Source organism: Zalophus californianus, chromosome 13 (genome assembly GCF_009762305.2).
Source record: "Zalophus californianus isolate mZalCal1 chromosome 13, mZalCal1.pri.v2, whole genome shotgun sequence".
Taxonomy (NCBI): domain Eukaryota; kingdom Metazoa; phylum Chordata; class Mammalia; order Carnivora; family Otariidae; genus Zalophus; species Zalophus californianus.
Genome location: NC_045607.1, coordinates 48,695,596 through 48,721,709, shown reverse-complemented (window position 1 = coordinate 48,721,709; position 26,114 = coordinate 48,695,596). Strand labels below are relative to the sequence as shown.

The window sequence follows — 26,114 nt, the reverse complement described above, 5'->3', positions numbered from 1 at the left end:
TATCTAGTTTATAGGACATTTGTATCCTCGTCTGGATAATAATTTAATATTATAATAAATGTGATGCTATGTTTTTTATTTTATTTTATTTTTTGGTATACTAATCTCTGAAACCTAAGCAGTGGACTATATTCAACTGTTTTTTGTTTGTTTGTTTTTTCTTAAGATTTTATTTATATTTTTTTTGTCAGAGTGAGAGAGAGCACAAGCAGAGGGAGAAGCAGGCTCTCTGCTGAGCTGGGAGCCCAATGTGGGGCTTGATCCCAGGACCCTGAGATCATGACCTGAGCCAAAGGCAGTCGCTTAACGGACCGACTAAGCCACCCAGCTGGCCCTGTAGTCAGCTGTTCTTTCTTATATTTTCCCTATGTTATGTCTAATTGTTATAGGAGTTTGAATAGGGAAGATCTTATTTGTGACTCATTGCCTGGAATTTATTACTAGAAATTATTACAAGGAAGGCTTGATCTTGAATCCCCATATATGCCCTAGATTTGAGGAAGACACGAAGGTATTAGGGAGGTGACTCTGCTGTTGTAGTTTAGGGATTAATCCTAAAGCCAATAACGTGGATGATTCTTGTTTCAAATCTGGGATCAGGATGTATCTAAACCTCAGCAGTTCTGCCTCTTTTCTAAGCTTCAGCCTTTGGCAACACCAGCATAACCTCACTCTACAAGTCACACACATGAAACCTAAGACCTGGGAGTGTGGATTCTCTGAAGCTACTGGAATGGAAAACATTTTAGAGATGAAGGATTATTAGCCGACATTTTGATTTTACACACCTAAAGCTCAGCTTCAGGAGAGGTTAAATATCAGAGCAGGTCAGCGTCTGTTGATAACTTATTCAGTATTCCACCTCAAGGTCTGCCAAAATTTTCCAGTTTTGGAAAATGATTACCGTCTGACAGTGAAACAGTAGAATCCAACCAGGCAATTTCATCAGCTAGTAGTTTGTTCGAGAAAACCATTATATCACTCAGCGGTGACAAGGAAAGCCAAGGATGGACCTGAGCATTTCTTTGAGAAGTTAATATCATTCTGGGGATAGCACACTGCATGTGGAATAGAGAGCGGGGAGGAAGGGGAGGAGGAGGAGTGAGTGAATCCGGTGTAGTGCCTGGTGTGAGATGGGTGTTTAGTCAGTTATAATTCATGTCATTACTTTTATCATCATCATCGGCACCATTATTGTGATAGGTGTAATCACCTGCATATCACTGCTGTAATAAATTATCTTCTCATCTCCAGTCCCTGCCTTTGTAGTCAGTGGCTGATACCAGAGCACCCGGCAGGCAGGAATAGCTCTATCTTTACTGATAATCTCAATGAGGTAAGTCAGTTCTTCTCACCATTATTATAGACTTGAATTTTTTGTCAATTCAGGCCATAGGATTTACAGTTTAGGGAGAAGAAAATTTGTTACCAAGTGTCCTCTTGCCTGGATAATATTTCTTTATCAACAATGAGCCTTATGTTACAGCAGGAACGACGATGAGGCAAATCTTGGCAGAAAACATATGTTAGTATTTGAGGGTCAACATTTAATGGACATAAGGGTAGAGAAAAGCACTAATGCCGTTTGTTCAGGCAAAAGTCCTGGGAGAGGGGGAGTGTGCTCTTTGGCTTTAATCTTGTTTCTAAACTATTGTTTCTTGTAGGCCCTACCAGCATGGCGCGGATATGTTGGCAGCCGCTTCCCAGGTGTTGAATGAATGCACCAAACCTGATCAAGCCACTCCGGCAGCCTTGGTCCTCCAGGGTCTTCATGCGCTCTGCCAAGCGGAGGTAGGCTTTTTAACATTGTTTTGGATCATTTTGAAGAAACTATTGTCCAAGCCGTAGTAGTTACAGGGTTGTAAGTTTAGATTCATTTAATTGAGTGTTTGAGTATTCATTCCCAGAGGTTTTTATTTGGGAAGCAAAGCAAGACCTACTTTCCAAATTCTTTCTAGAGGGGAGTCTAGAAACATCTGGCCCTGTGGACATTGTCTAGAGGCTAAAGACAACCACTCTATGTTTTCCTTTGTTATTCTTCTTCTTCTTATTTTTTTTTGTTAACAGAGATGGGAAAGTTATGCTCCTAGGAGATCTCTTGAATAAATCTGCTCATGAAGCGAAGAGATTGGCATACACCTTCGGCAGTTTTATAACCAGCAAAAATTATTGTTGGCTCTTAGTGATCAGTTTGGGTAGGATGGATTGATGTTTGACTTGCACCTCTAAACATTGTCTGAACTTGGGGCTGCTCCCCACGTGACAACACAGCAGAGAGAATCTTAACCATCTTGGAGAAATGGGATAATTATGTCAAAGATCACTGATAAACCTAACCAAAGTTTTTGACACAGTGAGACATACTTAGACAATTGGAGTCTTTTAGTGAAGGAGACTAAGTGGAAATCTGTTAGTGTTGGCAATTATGGTTGATATGATAATGAATATAATAATACAGGCAATGACTCTGCTCGTGTTCTTGTGCTAAGTACTTTCCATTTATGCTCCTCATTAATTCTGCAATATGAGGATTATAACACCATTTTATAGATGAGGAAAACAGACCTTCGAGGGAGGTTTACTCAGGATCTTGGTAGGAGACTAAACTGTTCTTTTGGGTAGACACTTATTTTAGCAGAGAGTGAGCATCATCACTGTTTAGGAACCAGTATGTGCTGAGGATAATGCTTGTAGACCATGGGCCCAGTGATGGACAAAGCTGTTTGGATTTCATAGCAGAGGGCTGTTATACCAGGGGCCAACTACACAAAACCAAGGACTTTTGGTTTTTATTGCTTCAATTAGTCATCTGGAATTGGAAAGTGTCACTTTAATAATGATCTTGCTTTCATGGTAAATAATTGTAAACCTCATTTTGAAATGAGTTATTAGTTTTTTAAGATTTTATTTATTTATTTGAAATGAGTTTTTAATAGAAGCTTTGAGAGAAGAGAGAATTCTATACTTTCACCTCCAAATGGTGATCAATGTTACCATTTTGGACTATTTCCTTTTCATTATTTTTTCCAAACAGGAATCAAGTCATTTCCAGAATTAACTTTTTCCCTCTAACAAATGGTAATTATGTCTTACTGTGTCTATAATTCCATTGTGTTTTCCACTCATCCTCCGCTGTTACTACATGGCTCTGTTGTTTGTAGATCCTTATTAACTCATAAGAAATGCTCAGTGTGTGCTGCTGCTTTTTCTCATTCCATTTTCTCTAAGATATCATTAACTGTAGTTAGTACTGGAGATATGAAAAATGTACCGGATATGGTGGGAAGCATCTTTGTTTTGGGGCAATTGTGGGACTGTACCTGATATATACCAGTTATTAGCTTCCTGTCCTTTGGTTAGTTTACTTAACCTCTGAGCTACTAGTTCGTTAAATGAAGATAAAAGATTACTCAAAAAATAAAAGAAACCTAGCATAACGTCTGCCCACATAGGTGCTCTTTAAATGTTGAGTTTGCTCCTGAAAAATTGGTACACAGTTGGATATAGTGAGTGCCATTAAGGAGGTTCTAAGTAGGTTTTTGTTTTTAGTCTTTTCCCGAAAGCTCACATAATACAGGACAGTGACTTAATTTCTTCCTACAGATGGTACCCTATCCTTCCAATGCTGAAGCTCTTGTTACTTCTTTCAATACTTAAAGGAGACAATTTAGGATTGTTGAAGTCTGTTCCTCCAATCCAAACTACTACCCAGAGGATTTTACTAAATAGGATCGAAATCCATTTAGGCTGCTGTACTACAACATAACGTAAACTGGGTAGCTCATTAACAAACATTTATTTCTCATGGTCTGGAGGTTGGTAAGTTTGAGCTCAAGGTGCTGGTATATTCATTGTCTGGTGAGGGCCTCCATCTTGGTTCCTAGACGGCCATCTCTATAGACAGCTTTAACCTCACATAGCTGCAGGGGCAGGAGAGCTCTCTGGAGACTCTTTATGTGGTCACCAATCCCGGTCATGAAGGCTCTGCCCTCATAACCAGGTCATCCCCCAAAGATCCCAGCTCCTAAAAACTACCCCCTTGAGAATTACGATTTCAATATACGAATTTTGGAGGGGATGTTCCAAATGTTCCACCCACAGCAGCCACTTTGCTTCTTGCATTCCATTCTCTTGTAGAGGAATTGAGACATCATGTCTAGGTATTTTATTTAATGAGGCCTGCGTCTTATTTTCATACCTTAATACTCCTTCTTCTGCTTGGTTAAAGGCATTTCTCTTTTCCATTGTGTTTCATTCCAACCCCTTCTGTTTCCTTTCGTGTTATGAAATCCAAATCCCATATGGTGTTTTTATCAAAGTTTCACTTTTAAGGGGCACCTGGGTGGCTCAGTTGGTTGAGCGTCTGACTCTTGGTTTTGGCTCAGGTCATGATCTCAGGGTTGTGAGATCAAGCCCCGTGTTGGGCTCTGCACTCAGCACGGAGTTTGCTTGACCCTCTCCCTCTGCTCCTCCCCTGCCCCGCTTGTGTGCGCACTCTCTCTCTCTCTCAAATAAATAAGTAAATAAATAAAACCTTTAAAAAATTCACTTTTAAAGAACTTCAGCTGACAGATTGCCAATGAAATAAATCCACCTTGTTTTTTGAACAAATAGATGTAGCCTTTTCAAATCCTTTTTGTATTAAGATCACTACTAATAAATCATAAAGCAATACTGGCAGTCACTTAACTTCATTTTTTATAGAGAATGCTTATTTTCTTATCCCTTATTTTTCACCTTTCTTGTCTTAGAGAATAAACTCACTATTTTATTGACCCTTACCAGAGGTACATAGTTATTTACCATCTTTCCTTATAGATAGTACAAGTGTCCTGAGTTGTGGAATAATTTTTTTTTCTGAGTTGTGGAATTTGTTGAAACTGACTGCATCACAGTTGATTTTGGCGATCGAAATTCTCTTTTTAAAAAATGTTTTGTAATAAATAGCTTTATGTTCATTTAAATAAGTAGAAATAATCTATTTCCCCTTGATGAACCTTGATGGTGGTAATTGATCTTTGTGTTTTGTTTAAGCCATTCCAAGCTTTTTTTGTATGTGTTCATTATTTGTGAAGCAGCTGCCATTATGTCCTGTGATGTGTGTTGAGGTTGCAAAATACACTCAATTTGGTGGCTCTTGCCAGGACACATTTACTAATTTCGGGCTAATCTTTTTTTTTTTTTTTTTTGCCAGCATGCATTCTTTGAGACCGTTTATTCTGTCTTCTAATTGATATCATGTGTGAAGCAATTGATGGTTGCCAAGAGTTTCAAGAATGAAAATATTCAGCATAGTTATAAATCTATTTCCCAGTAGCGTTTGGTAGTAATTTGTCTATCCACTGCTTTTTAGATCCTTGACTGTCAAATATAATTAAGAATACAGAAAGCTGAAAACAATGAAGTTTTAATAACCAATAAGGAAAAGAGTAAAATTGAATAACCCTATATTTTAGAAAATGCTTCATTTGGAAAAGCATCCCCAATTGGATTTCGCTGGGCTTTCCCATCCTTGCCTTTTGTATAGTAAGTAGAGCTCTTTTTTTAAGGTCGACACTGGACTCCTCAGTTTTGGAGTCACAATTATGAAATTAATTTTCCTGGCGGGTCAGATTAAGCCTGCAATTCCTCCTCCTTAATCATTTATCATGGTCTCCAATGAGAGATTGAAAGGATGGATTCCATGTCAAGGCCAACTCTATGAAGGTGAAGATTGTGTTTCCAACATGGGTTTCTTCTATGCTGCTTTACTAAACAAAACACATAAGGGGAAGTTCTAGGAATCTTGGTTAACCATAAAGACAATTATGTAGTTTCCATTTTGGAACTGGAAAAGAAACTTTTTCTTTCCTTAACGTTATTGGTATATTGATTCAGGACTTCACACTTCTTTTTTCTTTTTAATAGCTGAACTACTTTTTACAAGTTACAGCTAATATTTCTGGGGTACCTAATATGAATTTGGACATTTTGTGATAATGGGGATTCATTTTATACTGAAGAAACAGTGGCTCTGGCAATTTAACTTTCCAAGATCACATGACTCATAAATGAAAGAGAAGTAAAGTAGATCCAAGATTCTCTCCAAGTCTGATTTTCTTTTATTTTGAGACTTCCTTCCTTTGAAAAATATGAGCACTGAAAGAAGTACCTTTCTTTGGCTTTAAGCAGAGGGTTTGCCATTTTCAAAGGAAAATTAATATTCATGCATTATCTTGTCCATATTTTTTCCATTCAGCTTTCTCATCTCATCTGAACACTTTTTGCCCCATTCCATCCCCATATTCCTTAATTTTCTTCTTTTTAAAAAAGATTTATTTATTTGAGAGAGAAAGCAAGCTTGTGCATGTAAGTGGGGGAGGGAGCAGAGGGAGAAGGAGAGAGAGAATCTTAAGCAGACTCCATGCTGAGAACAGAGCCCTACTCAGGGTTTGATCTCACAACCCTAAGATCATGACCTGAACTGAAATCAAGAGTGGGTCACTCAACCAACTGCACCACCCAGGTGCCCCATTTCTTTTTTGACTTAATATAAAGTTATGTCTCTGAGAAACAATATTCTCTTTTAAAAAAAAGTTTTATTAAGCTTAAATCACATACTATTCCTTTCATTCGTTTAAATGTTTACAATTTGATGGATTTTAGCATATTTTCAGAGTTCTGCAGCCATCACCATAATCAATTTTAGAAAATTTCACCACCTCCACAAAAAAACCTTGTACCCTTTAGTTATCACCCCCCCAACCCCTCACATTTGCCCTAGCTCTAGGCTCTAGGCAACCATGAATCTCCTTTCTATCTCTATGAATTTGCCTATTCTGGACAGTTTATATAAATGGAATCATACAATATATTGTTTTTTGTGACTAGCTTCTTTTACTTAACATGTTTTCAGGGTTCATCAATGTTGTATCATGTATCAGTACTTCATTTCTTTTTATGGTCAGATCATATTCTATATGGCAATTCTACATTTTGTCCATCTTTCAGTTAATGAACTTTTGGATTTTTCCTTTTTTTTGGTCTATTGTGAATAATGCTGCTATGAACATTTGTGTACAGATTTTGGCATAGACATATGTTTTCATTTTGGGGAGGTATACACCTAGGAATGGAATTGCTGGGTCACATGCTTACTCTGTGTTTAACCATTTAAGAAATGGCCAGACTGTTTTCCAAAGTGGCTGCGCCATTTTGCATTCCCATCAGCAGTGTATGAAGATTTTAATTTCTCCTCATCCTTAGCAACACTTCTTAGCTGCCTTTTCTTTTTTCTAACTGTAGCCATCCTAGTGAGTGTGAAGTGGTATCTCGTAAGGCTTTGATTTGCATTTCCCTGATGATTAATGATATTGAGTGTCTTCTCTTGTGTTTCTTAGCCACTTGTATATCTTTTTGGAGAAATGTCTATTGTGATCCTTTGAATATTCTCTTCTTCATAGCTTTTAACTAGCCTTGTCAGCCAAGTTACATTTTGTTCCTATAGGAATGATTAGTTAAAACAGTTTTGTTCTCATACATCAAAGTAGACTGGGAAATCATGAGCTTTTTTATGGGCCTTTTTACTACAGAGAGAGCTTATCAAACCATATGAAATATCAGATAAAGACTCGTATGTTCCATTTTACCACTTTGTCTACCTATTACATTTTCTTTATTTTTACTGAAATTAGCAGAATGTTTTCATTTCAGTTCATGGGAAACTATTAGAGACATTTTAATAATAGTATTAGTAAGCTTCTGTTGTTTTACTGTTTTCTATACAGTAACCATTATATATTACAGTCATTATATTTATTATCTCATTTAATCTTATGAAAAGAAGCCCTCTACATGAAAGGTACTGTTTTCTTCTGGGAGGCTGACCATATTTAAATAATTGCCCAAGGTCATATAGCTAACATGTGGTAGAGTCAGGATTCATATCCAGGTCTGGCTCAATTCAAAATCTATGTCTTAATCACTTTTTAAAAAAACCCTAGCTTTGTTGAGAGATAATTCACAAACGACCACTATGTGTTTTTTGTTAGTCATGTTTGTATTCAGTTGACCTAGTTATGGTGTGATATTACTGGGGAAATCTTTTTGTGAGCATGACATTTGGACTCATTTCCCACACTTCTCCATTTCCTTTGTGATTGGTTTACTGCAAGAGTTTATATAATTTAGGGTTTGTATAAAGATCCTAATGAAAAGATGTTTTGAGCTAAACTAGATTAATTTTTAGTGTTTTTACTGATTAAAAATTAGATTTTGTAATTTAAAGATGTTTTGAATTTTTTTATGTCACTTTTAAAGACATTTGGTTTTTATAGTATCACATTTACTTTGAATAATGAAAAAATAGTATCCTTCAACTTTTCAGAAAAGCATTTTCATTTTGTTCATTTTCCTTTCCATTGTATTTTTACACATACATATTTTATTTCCATCCTCTCTATTTACTTTACATTTTGCTAGAAATATCTTTGATGTTGCTACATATTTAAAAACATTTTTTTAAAGATTTTATTTATTTATTTGACAGAGAGCACAAGCAGGGGGAGAGGGAGAAACAGGCTCCCCACTGAGCAGGGAGCCTGATGCAGGGCTTGATTCCAGGACCCTGGGGTCATGACCTGAGCTGAAGGCAGAAACTTAACCGACTGAGCCACCCAGGCACACCGTTGCCATGTATTTTAATGACTGACTTACATTCCATTGAGTAAAATTATCATAAGTAATCAAATAATTCATTTCTTAAAAATTTTTTAAAAAGATTTTATTAATTTATGTATTAGAGAAAGTGAAAGAGAAAGAGAGAGCGGGGGTTGGGGGAGGAGCAGAGGGAGAGAGGGACAAGCAGACTCTGTGCTGAGCGCAGAGCCCAGTGTGGTGGCTCAGTCTCACAACCCTAAGATCATGACCTGAGCTGAAACCAAGAGTTGGTTGCTCAACCAACTAAGCCACCCAGGTGCCCCACAAATAATTCATTTTTGATTGGATTTTAAGTTGTTCTCCACTTTTTTCTGTTTGTTTTTTAGAAGATTTATTAGTTTAGAGGGAGAGGGAAAGAGAAAATCCCAAGCAGACTCCCCACTGAGCACGGAGCCCGACAGGGAACTCAATCCCTGAGATCATGACCTGAGCCACACAGGCGCCCGCCCCCCCAACTTTTCTGTCTTTATAATTAGTAGTCTGAGAATTAATTATCTTTGTAAAGTTTTAACTTCGTTTTGGATTATTTTCTTAGAATAAATATTTTAGAGTTTTAAGGATATTTTTATGATCTTATTAAATAGTTAAGTTATTTTTGTAGTAACTTTACATGTTTACCTGAGCATGAAAGGTGGAATGTAGGGGTGCCTGGGTGGCTCAGTCGTTGGGCGTCTGCCTTGGGCTCAGGTCATGGTCCCAGGGTCCTGGGATCGAGCCTCGCATCGGACTCCCTGCTCAGCGGGAAGCCCGCTTCTCCCTCTCCCACTCCCCCTGCTTGTGTTCCCTCTCTTTCTGTGTCTCTCTCTGTCAAACAAATAAATAAAATCTTAAAAAAAAAAAAAAAGAAAGGTGGAATGTAGCTATTTGTACCTAAGTTTCAGACCATATTATTTGTTATTAGGGAGAACAGTTCAATTGCATCACACTTCATTAACTCCTTGGTAGCGTTTCTTGTTACCATCATTGTGCTTGCTACCAGGAGCCCATAATCCCTTATTTCCCCAAATTACAAGCTGTCATTAACGAAAGGAAAGATCTAAATTGTTTCCTCATAGTGAATTCACCCAATGTAGGTTTAGCTTTAGGGCTTTGGAGAATTATTAATAAAGGAGGCAGGTGGTGATTTAATTCAGTATGGGTTTTAAAGTAGAAGTTGTAAAAAGTTAGCTGTATTTTAAATTTATTTTTTAAACATTTTATTTATTAGAGAGAGAGAGTGTACGCACGCACAAGAGAGGGGAGGGGCAGAGGGAAAGGGAGAGGGACAGGCAGGCTCCTCACTGAGCTCAGAGCCCAACACAGGGCTGGACCCCAAGATCATGACCTGAGCCGAAGTCAGACGCTTAACCGACCGAGCCATCCAGGCACCCCTTAATTAGTTTTATTTTTTAATCATTTGTGTATTGTTATTATAAGTGTTTTTAAAGTTCATCTTGTTTGCTTGCGATCATATTAAATCCAAACTTCAGCTTTTTTTGGTTTGCTTTTATTTTATATTTAAGAAATGTCATTGTTTTGCTTTAGAGATTTATGAGTTTAAGTGTACAAGAGATCCTGTTTATCTCATAATCTCATGCAGTCTGTTGCCTGTTCCAGAAAAGGTGCAAATAGAAAAGCTTGGTAGCCTTTCAGAAGGATTCTGCCAAGTTGTCATCTATTCATTTTCTGATGAGTAGAGGTGGGGAGGAGAGCAGGGGAGGAGGAAATGGTATGGCTTACCCCCTAAACCCCGTGGCCACTACCACAGCGAATGGTAGGCAAGGATTCCTTGGGCAGGAAACAAAAAAGTATTCACCTTAAAATAAAAGTATTGACGATTTAAGCCAGGATGTGCAAGGCTTTCTGGATATGAAGATTTATGAGACACTTTTGGCCTAGGAATTCACAGTCTAGTAGGGGAGAACACTGCGTTAAGTACACTAAATGTATTTGAAATTCAGAAATAAGGGAGAGAAGAGATTGATGACAGCAAAGGACTCCTTCCCTAAACCTCACCCAGCAAGTTCCCTGTGGCAGAGGGAAAGAACATCTGGGTCTAGAAGAGAGGGGCTCTGTGGCTCACCTCTAGCTCTCAGTTTTTTCTTGTTTACAAAGAAAGCTATCTTGTTAAACAGCCCTGTTGAGATGTAATTCACATAGTCTACATTTCACCCATTTGCAGTGTACAATTCAGTGACTTCTTGAATATTCACAAAGTTGTACATCCATCTCCACAATCAATTTTAGAATATTTTCATGACCCCACACCCTCCAGGTGCCCTCCCCGCAGCCTTAGGAAACCATTAATCTATTTTCTGTCTCTATAGATTTGCCTATTGTGGACATTTCATGTAAAAGGAGCCATATAATATGTGGCCTTTTGTGACTGGCTTTTCATTAGCATAGTGTTTTCAAGGCTCATCTGTGCTGTAGCATGTATCCATACGTTATTTTCTATAGCTGGGTAATACTGCTTTGTATGGGTACACCACATTTTATTTATCCATTCATTAGGTAATGGACATTTGTTTTTTCCCCACTTTGTGGCTATTATGAATAATTCTGCTATGAATATTCATGTACAAGGTCTTTTTTTTTAAAGAATTTATTTATGAGAGAGAGAGAGAGAGTGAGAGTGAGTGCACGAAAAGGAGGGGAGGGTCAGAGGGAGAGGGAGAAGCAGACTCCCTGCTGAGCAGGGACCCCCCCCCCCCCCGCCTCGGCACTCGATCTCGGGACCCCAGGATCCTGACCTGAGCCCAAGGCAGATGCTTAACCGACTGAGCCACCCAGGTGCGCCTCATGTACAAGGTCTTGTATGGACATAGATTTCATTTTTCTGGGTTGTATATCTAAGAGTAGGATTGCTAAATCATGTTTAGGTGTTTGAGTAATGACCAGACTGTTGTCCAAATGAGCTGTATTGTTTTACCAACAACATCTTTGTTTTCTTCTCTCCAAATAATGCAGATACTCCTAGGTAGGCATGGCCACTGAAGCATTATTAGCTGTTACCTACATTCTTACAAAATGTTTATGATGTGGATAGTCATTTAAGAATAAGAATATAGTCGCATATCTTCGGTCATATAGGAGGGTTGCTAGGAAAGAGGGAGCTGCCCTGGCCAGTTATTTCTTTCTAACCTTCTTTGGGGCATTGTTGTCTTGCTACTCAAAATGATTTCCTCTGCCTTTGGGAAGTTGCCAACCCTTGCCTTAATAGGTGTCATCTTTGACCAGTAATTAATAACAATCTTGAATGGTGTATTGTTTACCATACTAAGGATGTCTGTCTTCATAAAAACCGACATTTCTATAAGTCAGAGTTTGAAAACGTATGGCCTATTTTATTTGATTATCATAGGATTAATATTTTAAATTCTAATATTAATGAAAAATGAAAATATAGGTATCTACTGTCTCTTGGTGAGGCAGGAATATCTTGCGGTACCTGGCTTGCTTGTCCACATGGCAGTGACCCCTTGCTGTTAAGTAGCACTTAGCAGCTTCCTTTAGACGAGCGTGTGCTTTAATTTGCTGTGGTTCCTTTGGCTTCTAGATTTACGTTACCTGCCTGACCCAGGTAGTCCTTGCAAGTGTGTCCCTTATTTTTAATATTACAAGTAATTTCATGTAAGTTTGTCTTTGCTTCAAAAAGGAAGCTGTTCTATGATTGGCTAGTAAACAGGAAAAAAGGTCCACATTGTTGGTCATAGGGAAACACTGCAGTCACTAAAATTAAAAAGACTGTCAATACCAAATAATAGAGAAGGTATGAATGTCTGCTATGTGATTGTCAAGAATATAAAGTGATAAAACCACAGTGGGAAAGTATTTGGCGGTTTTTTTTTAAGATTTTATTTATTTATTAGAGAGAGAGAGAGAGAGTACAAGCAGGGGGAGGGGCAGAGGGACAAGCCGACTCCCTGCTGACCATGGAGCCCAACATGGGGCTGCCAGGACCCCGAGATCATGACCTGAGTGGATGTCAGCTACTTAACTGACTGAGCCACCTAGTCTCCCCAGCAGGTTTTTTTGTAAAGGTGAACATAAACCTACTTTATGATCCAGCATTTTCACTTCTAGGTATTTACCTGAGTAAATGAAAACATGTCCACAAAAAACTCCTATAAGAATGTTCAGGTCAGCTTTACTAATGGTAACATATTTGCAAACAACCCATGCTCATCAGCTGGCCCGTGGGTGAACAGATAGTGGTGTATTTGTGCAGTGCAATGCTATTCAGCAAGAAAAAGGAATGTACCACTGCTACTCGGGACAGCAGGGATGAATCTTAAGAACATGCTCATTGAAAGAAGCCTGTCACAAAAAGTCCATACATATCATTCTTTTTTTTTTTTTTTAAAAGATTTATTTATTTATTTTGAGAGAGTGAGAATGAGAGAGAGAGGGTACATGAGAGGGGGGAGGGTCAGAGGGAGAAGCAGGCTCCTCACTGAGCGGGGAGCCCGATGTGGGACTCGATCCCAGGACTCCAGGATCATGACCTGAGCCGAAGGCAGTCGCTTAACCGAATGAGCCACCCAGGCGCCCCATACATATCATTCTTATGAAATTCAAAATTAGGCAAACTTAATCTATGGGGACAAATCAGCATAGTGGTTGGCTTGGCATGGGGAGGAAGACAGAGTAGAAAGGGACTTTAGGAAATTCCAGAGTGTGGGCTATACCTGCACTGGTAATATCGTAGCCATTAGCTACATGGGACTAGTAAGCTCTAGAACGATGGCTAATTCAAAGTATGATACGCTGCAAACATCAAATATACAGCGGATCAAAGCCTTATGAAAAACATGTAAAATACCACATTGATAATATTTTTAAAATCAACTCCAGATTGAAATGGTAGTATTTTGGGTATATTGGGTTAAACAAAATATATTTAAGTTAATTTCATCTGTCTCCTTTAACTTTTTAAAATGTGGTTACTGGAAAATTTTAAATTGAATATGTGGGTCACATTCTACTTCCACAGTCTATCCATCTTGATCGGGGTGGTGGTTACAACAGTGTGTACATCTGTCAGAATTCATTGAACTATAAGATTAAGATCTGTACTTTTAGGAATTTGTTATACTTTATAAAACAAAACTGTACAAGCTATATTTTTCATGCTAGTTACCATATTTGGCATTCGGCATCCATTATATTCTAAGTGAAACTTCACGATCACCTTATAATATAGGTGATATTTGCTGGTGAGTCTAGGAAGTCTGAGTCATATCCAGTTGACGTAGAAATATGTGGTAACGTGGAGATTTGAACGGCTTGTGGTTTGACTATAATTCTTGTGCCTTTCCTATTCGATCGTGTTGCTTTGCCAATGGTGATGAGAATGTGAGTCTACTTTGGGACAGTTTGTTTTGTGGCTAAAGCCATTGATTTCTAAACCTGTGCTCTGGGAGGTGGTGAATGAGTCATAACATTTTGGAAAGATAATTCTGCAAGTGCATAGGAATCTAGTAGCATTGCTCCTGAGGTCTCAAGGAGGAAAACAACTCGCAGTCTAAAAACATTGCCCACCATTGGAGGGGCAACAGCTCTGGGGTGTGTAGAAATGAAAATCAATACACTGTCCTGAAAAGCAGGGCTCATTCACTTTTAACATTTTCTCTCTCAAGTCTTGAGATGGGACTGTGAGGCCAGGCTGGCCCTCTGTTTTCTTAATCAGCTGTGAGTCTGTTGTAGCAAAAATTAATAGGCGTTGCAGGATCATGAAGAAAAGCTCTTTCATCTTTCCGAGCTCCAAGAGGGTGTTGTATTTTCAAAGCAAGTATTGTACAATTGAGCAATAGATAAGGAGGGGAGGGGCCTTTCCTGGGGATTCTTGACCCCTGGAAGAGTTCACTTTAGGCCATTTGTCACAGCAATGATTTTCCCGGAAATACCCTATGCCAAGGTTATGTTTTGGCTATTCTATCCTCTTTTATTGATTTATTTTCTGAAATCACGGGGGAAGGTAGTTGTCCTGCCCTCTCTTCATCATCCCAGCTCTTTGTCTAGCGGCTCCTTCGGAGCACCATGGGGTGGAAACCATTTTCAATGGGACGCAGCAGGTTTGAAAGGTTTTAGGGAGTGAGTGTGGTACAGAAATGGCCAATAGAAATCCTGGATTTTGTTTAAGCATTTTTCAGCGTGATAAATATAATTTAATATGGAAATGTGATCCATTGTCCCAAGGCAGGTTTTCCCAGCTGTGTACAGTAAGGATCCTGTCGCCTACTGTGGATTCGGTATTTATTACACTCTGGAACCTCTTTTGTTGTTCTGAGGTTTTGTTTGTGGGGACATTTAAAGGTGGATTGCCTGTTCAACCTTGCAGAGGAGTTGATTAAGTTTAATTTGCTATGCATTAGGGAAGGAATTTGCTGGTCTTTTTGAACTGAGCTCTATGTTATTTGTAGTTGGGGCATGTTTTTTGATGCCTTCAGTTCTTTCTGGGCATGAAAACGCTTTTTGTACATTTGTTGAATCTATTTCCATGCTGAGCTTTTTATATACAGCACAATGACCCTTTGCACTTGCAGTTGTAGTTTGGCCTTATTTTTAACTTTAAAAGGACAGCAGGAACTTGCCTTTTATTAAACATTTGCGGGATATTATAACATTTACTTTGTCACCCCGTAAGTAGATGTTTCAATATGGTTTTTCATTTTCAAAATAAAATCTTAACTGTGTTATTTTTGTACGGTTCAGCACACATACACCATGTGAAATGTGTGGGAAAATAAAAATATTGGTGTTTTTTTTCTTTAAATAGAAAAGACTTCAGCTTCCCACTATTTAATTGGTTGTTTTTATTTTTATTTTTTTAAAGAAGTATTTAGAGATCATGTCAAATTGAGCACTGTATCACAACTTATAATGGGAAATCTTGAATTTGAGGTGTTGAAATTTTGCCATTTCCTGTTTTTGCTTTTCTTTTTCTTTTTTATTAAGTTTTTAATTTTCCTTCCAGTATCGTGAAAATCCAGTGCTGTTATTAGTTTCAGGTATATGGTATAGTGATTCAACAATCCTCTGCATACTCAGTGCTCCTCCTAAGTGTATTCTTTAGTCTCCATCCCCTATTTCCGCCATCCCCCAGACCCCTCCCATGTTGCTGCTTTTACACTTCAGTCCTCTTTCCCCTGCCAGCTGCCCTTGACCATACCCAGATTTGCTCTGATCTTTTTAAGATGCTTTGAAATATTTATAATCTCAACTTCTGAGGTGACAAAATTGAGGAGCTCCTCCTGCCCCTTATACGTGATCTTAATCCCATTTTCTGTCGATGTTGTGCTTAAAGAATTTTGGTAGGAAAGGTTTTCTCTCTTGAATTGGCCTCATGGTCTCTGAGGATTATGAACTGATGTGAGTCGTCTGTGAGTGAACATGAACGCTGTTCAGGGTATCCAGCCGTGAGTTTCCGGCTCTCAGTCACAAACGCAGGGCATTCTTTAAAAGATCAAACAAGTTGGACACTGGGAGGGTTTCAATGATGCCAGTTAACATCAGAAGAGCTGGACTCGGTGGTTGCAAATTGTGCTTATCTGAATCAGTGCCACTGAGCTGGAAATAATAACATGACTAAAATGATGCTGATTGTGTGCCATTCTACCATTCCCGTGAATAAAATATATTGGTTTGAGCTTATACAAGGGGTGGGTAAATGGGGGGTAAATGGGGACATGGGGTGTAGAGGGGGAATTACTGAATCAGGGTAGTAGACCAGATGGCATTAATGTTTGAAAGGCTTTCTGGATTTTGCAGTCTTACTGAAAGCATTATTTGGGTACCTTCCAAGAATTTAAAATGTTTATTTCTAAAAAGATTTTATTCATTATATATCCTTAAATGACCCAGAATTAAACTTTTCTCAAAAATGATGTTGTCATCTGTGATGCTTAAGCTCATCTCTGTGCCATATAAATGTATTGATGAAAAACAGAAATCTCACCCTCTTACTGCCTCAGATGAAATATCGCTAAGAGGCTCATTTTTGGAAACACTGTTTCCAGATTACACTTCATCTTGACTAGATGATGAAAATCACGTGTTAGTGAAAGGCAGTTAACTTGCTTCGGAAATATTTGGGATTGAGACTGTAAGAATTTGGTAAGTCTCCACCTAAGTACACAATTACTCAGAATACCTCTGTAACATGCATGCAAATCCAGAAGTAATATTTCAAGGAGATAATATATGCACTCTAATTCTTCAGTTTTAAGTTTGGGAGACTTTTTATCGTTTATAGTTAAGGATTAGTTGGTGGACTATACTATTAGTTGGACGTCATGCTTTTTTTCATGTTTTGAGTATACATTACTTTTATGATTTACATGACTTCTTACTATCTATAGATCCTGTGGTCTGGTTTTTGAGCTTTATGAAAAGGTGGGCCAACGTTTTCTCACAATAGCAAGGTGGAATGCATTGCCCTGGGTTCTTTTTTTTTTTTTTTAAGATTTTTTATTTATTTATTCATGAGAGACAGAGGGAGAGAGAGAGAGAGAGAGAGAAGCAGAGGGAGAAGCAGGCTCCCAAGAAGCAGGGAGCCCGATGCGGGACTCGATCCCAGGACCCTGGGATCATGACCTGAGCTGAAGGCAGACGCTTAACCATCTGAGTCACCCAGGCGCCCTGCCCTGGGTTCTAATTCAGCATTAATGGCTTAGATATTCTCAGGGGAACCATTCTTTTTTGCTTCAGAGCCTGCCACACTGCCTCTACTTTTATAAATGGTCATTTGAGCAATTAGCTTGCTTAAACAAACTGACATGGAATGACTTCAGTCTGAAATGGTCGAAACACAGGTCCAATAAAAGAATGTCACTGACTTTGTTTCATTATGTTATACTTACAACTTCAGTTGTAGTACAGTTCTTTCTCTTTCAGTTTGTTGGCTTAGCTACTACATCCAAGTTACGGACTTCACAGAAAAATGAAGGGTGGTAGTTTTTAGTGTGTAGGGTAGGGTCTTCAAAAGTTGGTGGAAAGCTTGTGCTACTAAATCAGAATCTCTAGAGATGAAATCTATGCTACTGTTTTTTTTTTTTTAACAAGTTCTCCAGTGACTTTGATGTGCAGTGAAGTTTGGGACCAATGTCAAGAGCAGTGGTCTCTAAAGTGGATTGTATGTAAGCTTACCCATGAGGTTGAGAAATACGATCTCCAAAAGAAACTCTGTACCCGGGGTGCCTGGGTGGCTCAGTTATCAAGTGTCTGCCTTTGGCTCAGGTCATGATACCAGGGTCCTGGGATCGAGCCCCTCATCGGGCTCCCTGCTCAGCCAAGAGCCTGCTTCTCCCTCTCCCTCTCCCTCTGCTGCTCCCCCTACTTGCGCTCTCTCTCTGTCAAATAAATAAAATCTTTAAACAGAAAAAAAAAGAAAAAGAAACTTTGTACCCATTAGCAGCCACTCTCAATTCCCTTTGAGAAAAGCATAGTCCTTGGCAACCACTTTCTGTCTTTATAGATTTGCCTCTTCTGGACTTCTCATGTCAGTGGAATCATACAGTATGTAGCCTTTTGTGTCTGACTTCTTTCACCTAGCATGATATTTTCAGAGTTCACAAAACTTCACTCCTTCTTATGGCTGAATAATATTCCATTGTAATGGCTGTACCACATTTCATTAAATCCATTGATCAGATGATGGACATCATCTGGATAATGGATACTATTATGGATACTGCTATTGATACTATTATGGATACAGAGCTATTATGGATACTGCTCTGAGCATTCGTACACAAGTTTCTGCATGGACTTAACATTTTCAGTTCTCTTGATACATATGGAATTTCTGGGTCATATGATAACTCTTTTTAATTTTTTATGGAATTGCCAAAGTATTTTTCCAAGTGGTTGCGCCATTTTACATTCTTCTCAGCAATGTGTGAGTTTCCATTTTTCCACATGCTCACTCATATTTGTTACTGTCTTTTTTATTGTTACCCTGTGGGGTATGAAGTATCTTTCTGTGTTTTTGATTGCAGTTTCCTGCCGATTTATGGTATTGAGCAGCTTTTCATGTGCTTATTTTTTTTTAAGGATTTATTTATTTATTTTGAGAGAGTGAGAATGAGAGAGAGAGAGAGAGAGAGAGAGCGCGCGCACATGAGAGGGCGGAGGGCCAGAGGGAGAGGCAGGTTCCTCATGGAGCAGGGAGCCTGATGTGGGACTCGATCCCAGGACTCCAGGATCATGACCTGAGCCGAAGGCAGTCGCTTAACCAACTGAGCCACCCAGGCGCCCTTTTCATGTGCTTATTGGCAGATTATATTATTTACAGTATTTTGTACTGAGATTGGGAGTGTCTCTGAGAAATATATAGTACATAGAGGTAGAAAAGTTACTGAACTTTTGGGGTGCCTGGGTGGCTCAGTCAGTTAGGTATCTGCCTTTGGCTCAGGTCATGATCCTGGGGTCCTGGGATTGAGCCCCACATCAGGCTCCCTGCTCAGCCAGGAGTCTGCTTCTCCCTCTCCCTCTGCCCCTCCTCTGTGCTCTCTCTCTCTCTCTCTTGAATATATAAATAAAATCTGTAAAAAAAAAAAAAGTTACTGAACTTAAAGATGTTTTACCTTTTCCTTTATTGAGAATAATTTTTTTTAAGATTTTATTTATTTATTTGACAGAAAGAGACACAGTGAGAGAAGGAACACAAGCAGGGGGGAGTGGGAGAGGGAGAAGCAGGCCTCTCATGGAGCAGGGAGCCCGATGTGGGGCTTGAGCCCAGGACCCTGGGATCATGACCTGAGCTGAAGGCAGACACTTAATGACTGAGCCCCCAGGCACCCCGAGAACAATTGTTTTAAGTTTTCTTACTTTGCCTAATATTTTCCTTCTTATCATTCATGTATATATCATATGAATAAATATACATATATGCTGGTACTTTTTTTTTTTTTTTTAACCAGTAGAGCTGTACAAACAAGCGTGCTTATAGGTCACTGGATTAGAGGTTGCTCTTGTGTAACATATGGTAAGATGTCTTTCAAAGGTGTCATTGCAAGCCATCTTTATGAAGAGGTCTGTTAAGATGATCCTTTTTCTCAGATTTTTTTGTTACATGGTATAGAAATGCTTTGAAGGGGGGCACCTGGCTGGCTCAGTCGGTAGAGCATGTGGCTCTTGATTTTGGGGTTTTGAGTTTGAGCCCCACATCGGGTGTAGAGATTATTTTTAAAAAAGGGAAATTGGAGAACCACTTAGAATTGGCTAGGGTCTAGAGCCAGCATTTGCAGAACAGTATTAGAGAGGGATTTGATTCTGGTGACAAGTGACATGCATCCTTGAGCCAAGCAAGGCAACCCGCTTTCTGAGCCAACCCAATGGAGGAAAAGAGAAACTGACCGTTTTTATTTATATTCATTCTTTTTCAACTAAAATTTGTGTGCCCACTATGCACAAGGCACCATGAGATGCTACAGATAGAATGATGTAAAGGACAGACCTCGTTCTTAATCCCTGGGAAGCTCTCATTCTAAGTTGGGGGCCCGGAGCAAATGGACATTTAACCATTTATGGTACGCCTCCTAGTTTGCAGTTGTGATAAGTTGTACGGAGGAGGATTGTGAATTGCTTTGGAATAAGTTGTGTAATTGAAGGTAATTTCAGGTAATCTAAGAATGCTAGTAAAACTTCTGTAATTAGTGAGATCTTTTCTAGTTAATAATGAAGTTAAATGATTGGTTTCTGTTTCTCCTTTATGAAATTTCCTTATCCCTTAAGTTTGTGTCCTCTCTTTGCCCCAAAGCATCCCTTTCTATCTGAGCATTATAACTGACTGTAAATATTTGCTTCGCATGTTTGTGCTCCTGTGAGCTACTTTGGGGAGGTAATAAGCTCTTTTTATTTCTCTCTAGTCCTAGTTCTTAACAGAAGGGTTGGCCTATTAGGAGATTTGAATGCCAGCTTGTTTACGAGACACTCTGAATTGTCCAGGAAGGTTATGATTTCACATTCTATTCCACTCCCTCAATGAATTTTTATTTTTTAGAATATATATGTTGAGTGTTTAAAGTGTTTTTTATTGCACGGCATATTTGTTGCTCAAAAATCAAAAAACACAGGGCGCCTGGGTGCTCAGTTGGTTAAGCGACTGCCTTCGGCTCAGGTCATGATCCTGGAGTCCTGGGATCGAGTCCCACGTCGGGCTCCCTGCTCAGCGGGGAGTCTGCTTCTCCCTCTGACCCTCCCCCCTCTCATGTGCTCGCGCTCTCTCTCTCTCTCTCATTCTCTTTCTCAATTAAATAAATAAAATCTTTAAAAAAAAAATCAAAAAACACAGATACGCAAAACGAGAAACAAAAAAGCACCTATAAAGTCACTATCCAGAGATAAATCTAACTTAAGCAACTTGCCATATATAATTTTGTGCCTTTTTATATATTTGTATGGCTGTATACCTACAGATATTTTAACAGATGAGAGTGTATTGAGCATACTATTTAGCATACAAAATGTATTCTTTTTTTTTTTTAAGATTTTATTTATTTTTCAACAGAGAGAGAGACAGCAAGAGAGGGAACACAAGCAGGGGGAGTGGGAGAGGGAGAAGCAGGCTTCCCACTGAGCAGGGAGCCCGATGCGGGGCTCGATCCCAGAACCCTGGGACCATGACCTGAGCCCAAGGCAGACACTTAATGACTGAACCACCCAGGCACCCACAAAATGTATTCTTAATGTATTGTGTACATCTCTTTCTGGCAATATGTATACACATACTTTAATGCCTACATAGTATCTTATTGTACATTGCATGTATCATACTTTTACTAATCTTTTATTGATGGGTATTTTGTTTCTGATTTTTTTACCCGCATATTCAGAGCTGTGATGTTCGTCCTTAGAGCTAAACCTTAACATACATCTCTAATTATTTCCTTTGAATAAGTTTTTAGAAATGGAATTGCTAGCCCAAGGGTATGTATTACCATCCATAAAGATTTCCCCCTTTTATTTTGTTTGTTTTTGTTTTTTGATTTCTCCCTTTTTAACTCTGACCAGCATTATATGGGAGTGTTGCTTTCCCTATACTTTTTTCTACATAGGATATGAATTTTTCACATATATCTTTAGTTACTTTGGAAAATATGGTTGATCATTGTAACTTTATTCTTTTATTTACGCACTAAATGTGAGCCTTTTGCAACTGCTAACAGAGGTAGGCATTACTGATGATTTGGTGACAGCTGAGAATAAAGCATATGATACATTGTAATAAATGGGAGAACACAAGGAGATCTCAAACATTATTATTATTACTGCAATAAAAATTCTACATTGACATTTACTTTCTTTCTTGTAGTGTATGCCTGGGGGAGTTGTGGGAAGGAAAAGTGGGAAGGCCTCCAACCCTTGTACACTCAAGTAGACGCTTCTGGGTCGCCCCCTGGGACTTCACGCTAGGATGTCGCTATTCGGTGATCGTGTTGGGTGCTCTCTCCTTAGCCTCCTGTGCCCCGTCTAGACGTTCGTGGTTACACTAGGTTTCTGAGACTCAAAACTTCAGAAGCCACTGCAGAGAAATGCATACTCACTCCTGTGTGGAGGTTCTACTCCTGTCTGACCTTCTTCCCCTCACCTGGAGGGTAGGCTACAGAGGGACAAAGGATTCGTCCACATCGCCTCTATTTCCCTTTCATCACATGTAAAAGGAAAGCCAACCCAGGAGGAAACAGTCAACCTCCTGGTGTTCCTCTTTTCCTTCCGCGGGGCCATGTTAGCTTCAGCCCCTCCCTTGAGCAGCCATAAGTCCACTACAAATGAGTGAAGAGAAAAGAGCGTGAAGGAGAGACAAGAGCTTTTATAAAATCTCTTTATTTCTTCCGCTCTGCCTGGGAGCATTCTCCAAACAATGGGATGGGAGTTTTATGGGAAGCACAGCCAATTAGATGAAGCAGATGCCAAATGAACACCTTATGCATCCATACTCCTCAGACCCAGAAAAGGAGTTGATTCAAGTAGAAAGCTGAGTGATGAGCATGGAAGTAGAATTCTGATGAAGCACAGTCAGCCCTGTGCTGGAAAATGGATAGGGGTCTCATGTCTGGTCCATCTTTAGAAAATTACCCAAGGTAAAGAGTTAAAACTGGAATATAATCTTTTTTTTTTTTTTAAGATTTTATTTTTAAGTAATCTCTACACCTAACCTGGGGCTCAAACTCAGAGTCACATGCTCCACTGACTGAGCCAACCAGGTGCCCCCAGAATATAATCTTAATACTGATGCCAAAAGTAAACATTGGCTGAGCCCTTACCCCTTGCCCAGTACTATCCTAAGTCTTAAAACAAAAATCGTCAGAGTAACCTTGTGAGGTTGGTATTAGTGCTGTGATGGCTAATTTTATGTGTTAATTTGACTGATGTATGGGATGCCCAGATAACTGATAAAACACATTATCTTTGGGTGTGTCTGCGAGGGCGTTTCTGGTAAAGATTAGCATTCGAATCAGACTGACAAAAGGGATCCTCCCTCATGAATATGTGAGCCGCATCATCCAATCCATGGAGGGCTGGGAGTGGAACCAAAAGGCAAAGAATGCGCAAATTCTCTTCTTAAGCTGGGACAGCCGTTGCCTCCTGTCCTTGAACTTCAGGGCTCCTGGTTCTCGGGCCTTCGGACTCTGAGACTTCTCACTCCCCGGTTCTCGGACCTATGGCCTTGGACTGAATTATACCATCAGCTTTCCTGGTTCGTCAGGTTGCTGACAGCAGATTGTAGTAAATCTCTCTCTCTCTCTCTCTCTCTCTCTCTCTCTGTCTCTCCATCCATCCATCCATCCGACTATCTATAACCTCCGATTGGTTCTGTGCCTCTGGAGAATCCTGACCAACACAAACACTATCCTTCATTTTACAGATGAGGAAACTGAAGTTAATACAGCTAATTAGTGGCAGGGGCGAGGTTTGAACCTAGAGTTGGGGGATACCAAAATATTTGTTCCCCTGGTGCAAGTAGGACCACACTAAATCTAAACTTTTTTTTTTTTTTTTTTTTGGTAAAAAGTTCTGAGACAAAATTCACACACAGTACAATTCACCCGTGTAAAGTTCATAATTTGATGGTATGTATATTCAGAGATAACCATCACCACGGTCAAGTTTAGAACATTTTCATCACCCCGCAAAGAAACTGTACCCTTTAGCTGTCACCCCCACATTAACTCCATCCCTCCCCCGCTCACCCCCCACCCTCCATCCTATACAACCGATAATCTACTTCCTGGCTCTATAGATTTGCCTGTTTTCTGTTTCATATAAATGGCGTCCTACAATATGTGGTATTTTGTGACTGGCTTCTTTCATACAGCATAATGTTTTCAAGGTTCATCCATGTTGTAGCATGTTAAATCTACACTCTTTTGGTACCACTGGCTATTATTTCCTTTGAGACCCTACAGGAAGCTCTTGAGTCCATCTGCTCAGAATTTTTCCAGCTTTGTGCAGTATTATTTTCCTGGCATGTGTTTATGGGTTGTATAGTTATCACCAGCCATATATTTATTTGATGTGGTGGGAATAGCTGTTAATTCCTAGCTTATGCTTTGTAGCAGGAGGAGCAATCCTGCCTGGCAGTGAGGATGTTTAAGGAAACCTTTGGAATTATATTAGGTTTCCCAGGTGTGGTGGAAGCCAAAATGTTTGGCTCCCATTTTGTAGGGGAAGAACAGCTATCGTAAACTTTCAGATTTCCCTGTAAAATATTAATTTAGGCGGGTGGAAGGAAGAAACATAAATCTCACTTTTTACCAAAGAATGACCACTTTGCCAAATGTCATTTTAAAAATACACTAATTTTGGTGTCATATGAAAAAAATCTTTTTTTTTTAAATCTTTATGCAAGCTATAGGGAAATGGGAGAATCAAATAAATTTTAACTGTAGAAAAATGATTGAGGCCCAAATGCATAAAATGGATATATATTTCTTTTAAAATATGACTCAAGTATTATATGTATGTAGTAGGAAAGTCATAAATTATAACTGAGGGAAAGATTAAAAATCACCTCTAAGCCACAGGTATAGAACAAAAAAAGAGATCATACTATGTTAGAGCGATGTGTTATATATTCTTTTGTAATCTGTTCTTTCAGCTAGCAGTTTACCATGAGCACCAAGTCATGTTAGTAATCTACTTCTGCATTGACTTGTGTGAGCACATGGCTATATTTCCTGTTGTGGGATACTTAAATTATTTACTGATTTGTTTTGATTTTTTTTTTTATATTGTAAACCACACTGTGATCAGTGTTTTTTGTGTCTTAATCTTTATTATTTAGCAGATGTACATTTCTGTTACAAATGGACAATTAGGTTTGAGAAGAATTTGGGGGGTTAGCATTGCATTTCTATATTCTTATTTTTTTTCCCAAAGATTTTAATTTATTTGAGAGAGAGCACAAGCCAGGGGGAGGAGCAGAGGGTGAGGGAGAAGCAAACTCCCTGCTGAGCAGGGAGCCCGGGCAGGGCTTGATCCCATGATTCCCAGATCATGACCTGAGCCAAAGGCTTAACCGACTGAGCCACCCAAGTGCCCCTATATTCTCTCTCTCTCTCTCTCTCTCTCTCTCTCTCTCTATATATATATATATATATATATATATATATATAAAATATATCCCTGGCTCATCCTCTCTGTCTCTCTCTCTCTTTCAAATAAATAAATCTTTAAAAAAAAAAAAAAGAGGGAAGATGAGGTATGGTGACATTTGGAATTTTCCCTTTTTTGGCAACCCATGCCTGGTTGTAAGTAGCCCATTGGTCAGTTCAGGCCTATTGCTGTTTTGAGATGGGTCCTCCGATAGGCCCATCTCTATTCAGCCTGGGGATCATTGTGACCCTTTCTGCATTCCATCACTCAAGCCTATTTGCCTAAAAGTAGCCTCTGCACTTTCTTGTGGTGCCCTTTGTTTCCTCATTGTCTTAATATTCCTTTCCGTGGCAGGTGGACCCTTGAAAATCAACGATCTGGGGCGCCTGGGTGGCTCAGTCGTTAAGCATCTGCCTTCGGCTCAGGTCATGATCCCAGGGTCCTGGGATCGAGCCCCGCATCGGGCTCCCTTCTTTGCAGGAAGCCTGCTTCTCCCTCTCCCATTCCCCCTGCTTGTGCTCCCTCTCTCGCTGTCTCTCTCTGTCAAATAAATAAATTAAATCTTAAAAAAAAGAAAAAATCAACGATCTATCTGCTCTCTCCCCCAGCAATTGTAGCTTCTTTTCTTGAAAAGTTCCTTTACCATTGCTGGAGTGCTGATGTTTTTCTGGATTTTCTGGTATAATTATTCAGGTGCAAAGTAGACTGCTGAGAATAATTTAAGAAGACATTAATAGCTCATTTAGACTCGTGGAGTTCTCGCATATAATTTCAATTTTTGAACTCCTTGGTGTTTGCCGAGGAGTGGTTTCGATTTGCTCTCTCTCGGGAGACTT

At 39.2% G+C, this 26,114-nt stretch overlaps 1 protein-coding gene across 7 annotated transcripts in view; it reads left to right on the top strand.

Annotated features, from left to right (window-relative positions):
• Window positions 1-26,114, top strand: part of FOCAD (focadhesin) — a 310,627-nt gene that overhangs the window by 151,663 nt on the left and 132,850 nt on the right. For all 7 annotated transcript variants that reach the window (XM_027615362.2, XM_027615363.2, XM_027615366.2 and 4 more), the window contains one exon: window positions 1,665-1,791. In XM_027615362.2, the coding sequence (XP_027471163.2) occupies window positions 1,665-1,791 (127 nt within the window). The remainder of the gene's footprint in view (window positions 1-1,664; window positions 1,792-26,114) is intronic.